Source organism: Merops nubicus, unplaced genomic scaffold, assembly GCF_000691845.1.
Source record: "Merops nubicus isolate BGI_N331 unplaced genomic scaffold, ASM69184v1 scaffold6439, whole genome shotgun sequence".
Classification (NCBI taxonomy): Eukaryota; Metazoa; Chordata; class Aves; order Coraciiformes; family Meropidae; genus Merops; species Merops nubicus.
The window spans coordinates 4201-5430 of NW_008630072.1; the positions used below are offsets into that span (position 1 = coordinate 4201).

The 1230-nt window shown below is 55.6% G+C and overlaps 1 protein-coding gene across 1 annotated transcript in view; it reads right to left on the minus strand.

Moving 5' to 3' along the window:
• Nucleotides 1-332: 332 nt before the first annotated feature.
• Nucleotides 333-1230, minus strand: part of RNF216 (ring finger protein 216) — a 61354-nt gene continuing 60456 nt past the window's right edge. The window contains 2 exon segments of the mRNA XM_008947137.1: nucleotides 333-652; nucleotides 1117-1186. Of these exon segments, the coding sequence (XP_008945385.1) occupies nucleotides 333-652; nucleotides 1117-1186 (390 nt within the window).

The following is a 1230-nucleotide window of genomic DNA, read 5'->3' on the forward strand; positions in this document are numbered from 1 at the left end:
CCGAGGAATGGCTGCATCCCTGCGCTACACAACGTCTCCCTTTCCCTCCCAACAGCTGCCTAAAGAACAGGCTTTGTGAAACCAAAACATCTGGATGCCCAACACAGGGAAAGACCCCTTGGAAACGCAGCACCAGCCCTGCTGCAGCCCAGGTAGAACTGCTTGATGGCAAAGGTTCAGAGAAGCTCTAGAGAGGGGTGCAGTGCAGGGGCACGTGAGTCAGAACAGGTCCCCTGGCTAACTGAGGAGGGGCTGGAGCAGGACGGGGGGTGACGTTACTGGGGTGGCTTTGCCCTGCAGTGACTCTTAGGCCAAGTGCTGTCAGGACCAGGTCAGAATCGGTGCCGAGGCTGAGGGCCAAAGTGCATAGGCAAGTTGTGCTCCAGCTGGACGTTGATCTGGGGAAAATCGTAGTTCACCCTCATGTTAGGTAAGGGGGGGACATAGGGGGCAGGGATGGGGCCGATGTTGAGGGGGATGTTGTTGTATATGGGGCGGACGGGAGGGAGGGGGAAGGGAGGGTGCACGAAGGGGTAAGGGGGCATCCGGGGTTGATGGAGGTTTTGAGGAACAGGAATGGGGATGACCTCAATTCTCTGGATTTTCTCCACGGGCTTTTCCGCAGGAGGGCCGATCCTCTTGAAGCTGTTCTCTGCAGAGGGAGGAGAGAAAAGCAGCAGTCACCCCACAGGTGAAAACTCACCGAGCTTGGTCCATCATCTCACGTTTGCAATCAGCACCTTCCATCTCCAGCACGTTCCTTAAGCTCCCTACAGCACCACAGCTTGTCCCTTCCACGCTCCAGGCACCACGGAGCACACTGGCACCAAGTGAGGGCTGGGCACAAGCCTTGTGCCTCTCCACAGTCCCAGCAAAAGCCTGCAGGCAACAGCACTTTACAGCTAGACGGGCTGCCAGGAGGAACAGGGTGATGGCTTGGCTCTCTGGAGCAAGATTTGGGGGATGCTTGGTGCAGCCCAAACAGAGAAACCTGCAAAGAGCCAGGCTGTGGGAAGAATCCAGTGAGGATCCAGAGACTTGGCAGTAGCTGGGAACCCTATGGCCTCTCATCACTCTCAGTCTGATCTCAAAGCAAAGGTACAGACTGTGACTTACCTCCATTTTTCTTCCTTTGCTCCTCTTCAGCCTCTTTCTGAATCTCCTGGATTATCTTCTCATCATCTTCCTAGAAACCACAGGGGTACCAAGAGTCAGTGGGTTAATTCCTGC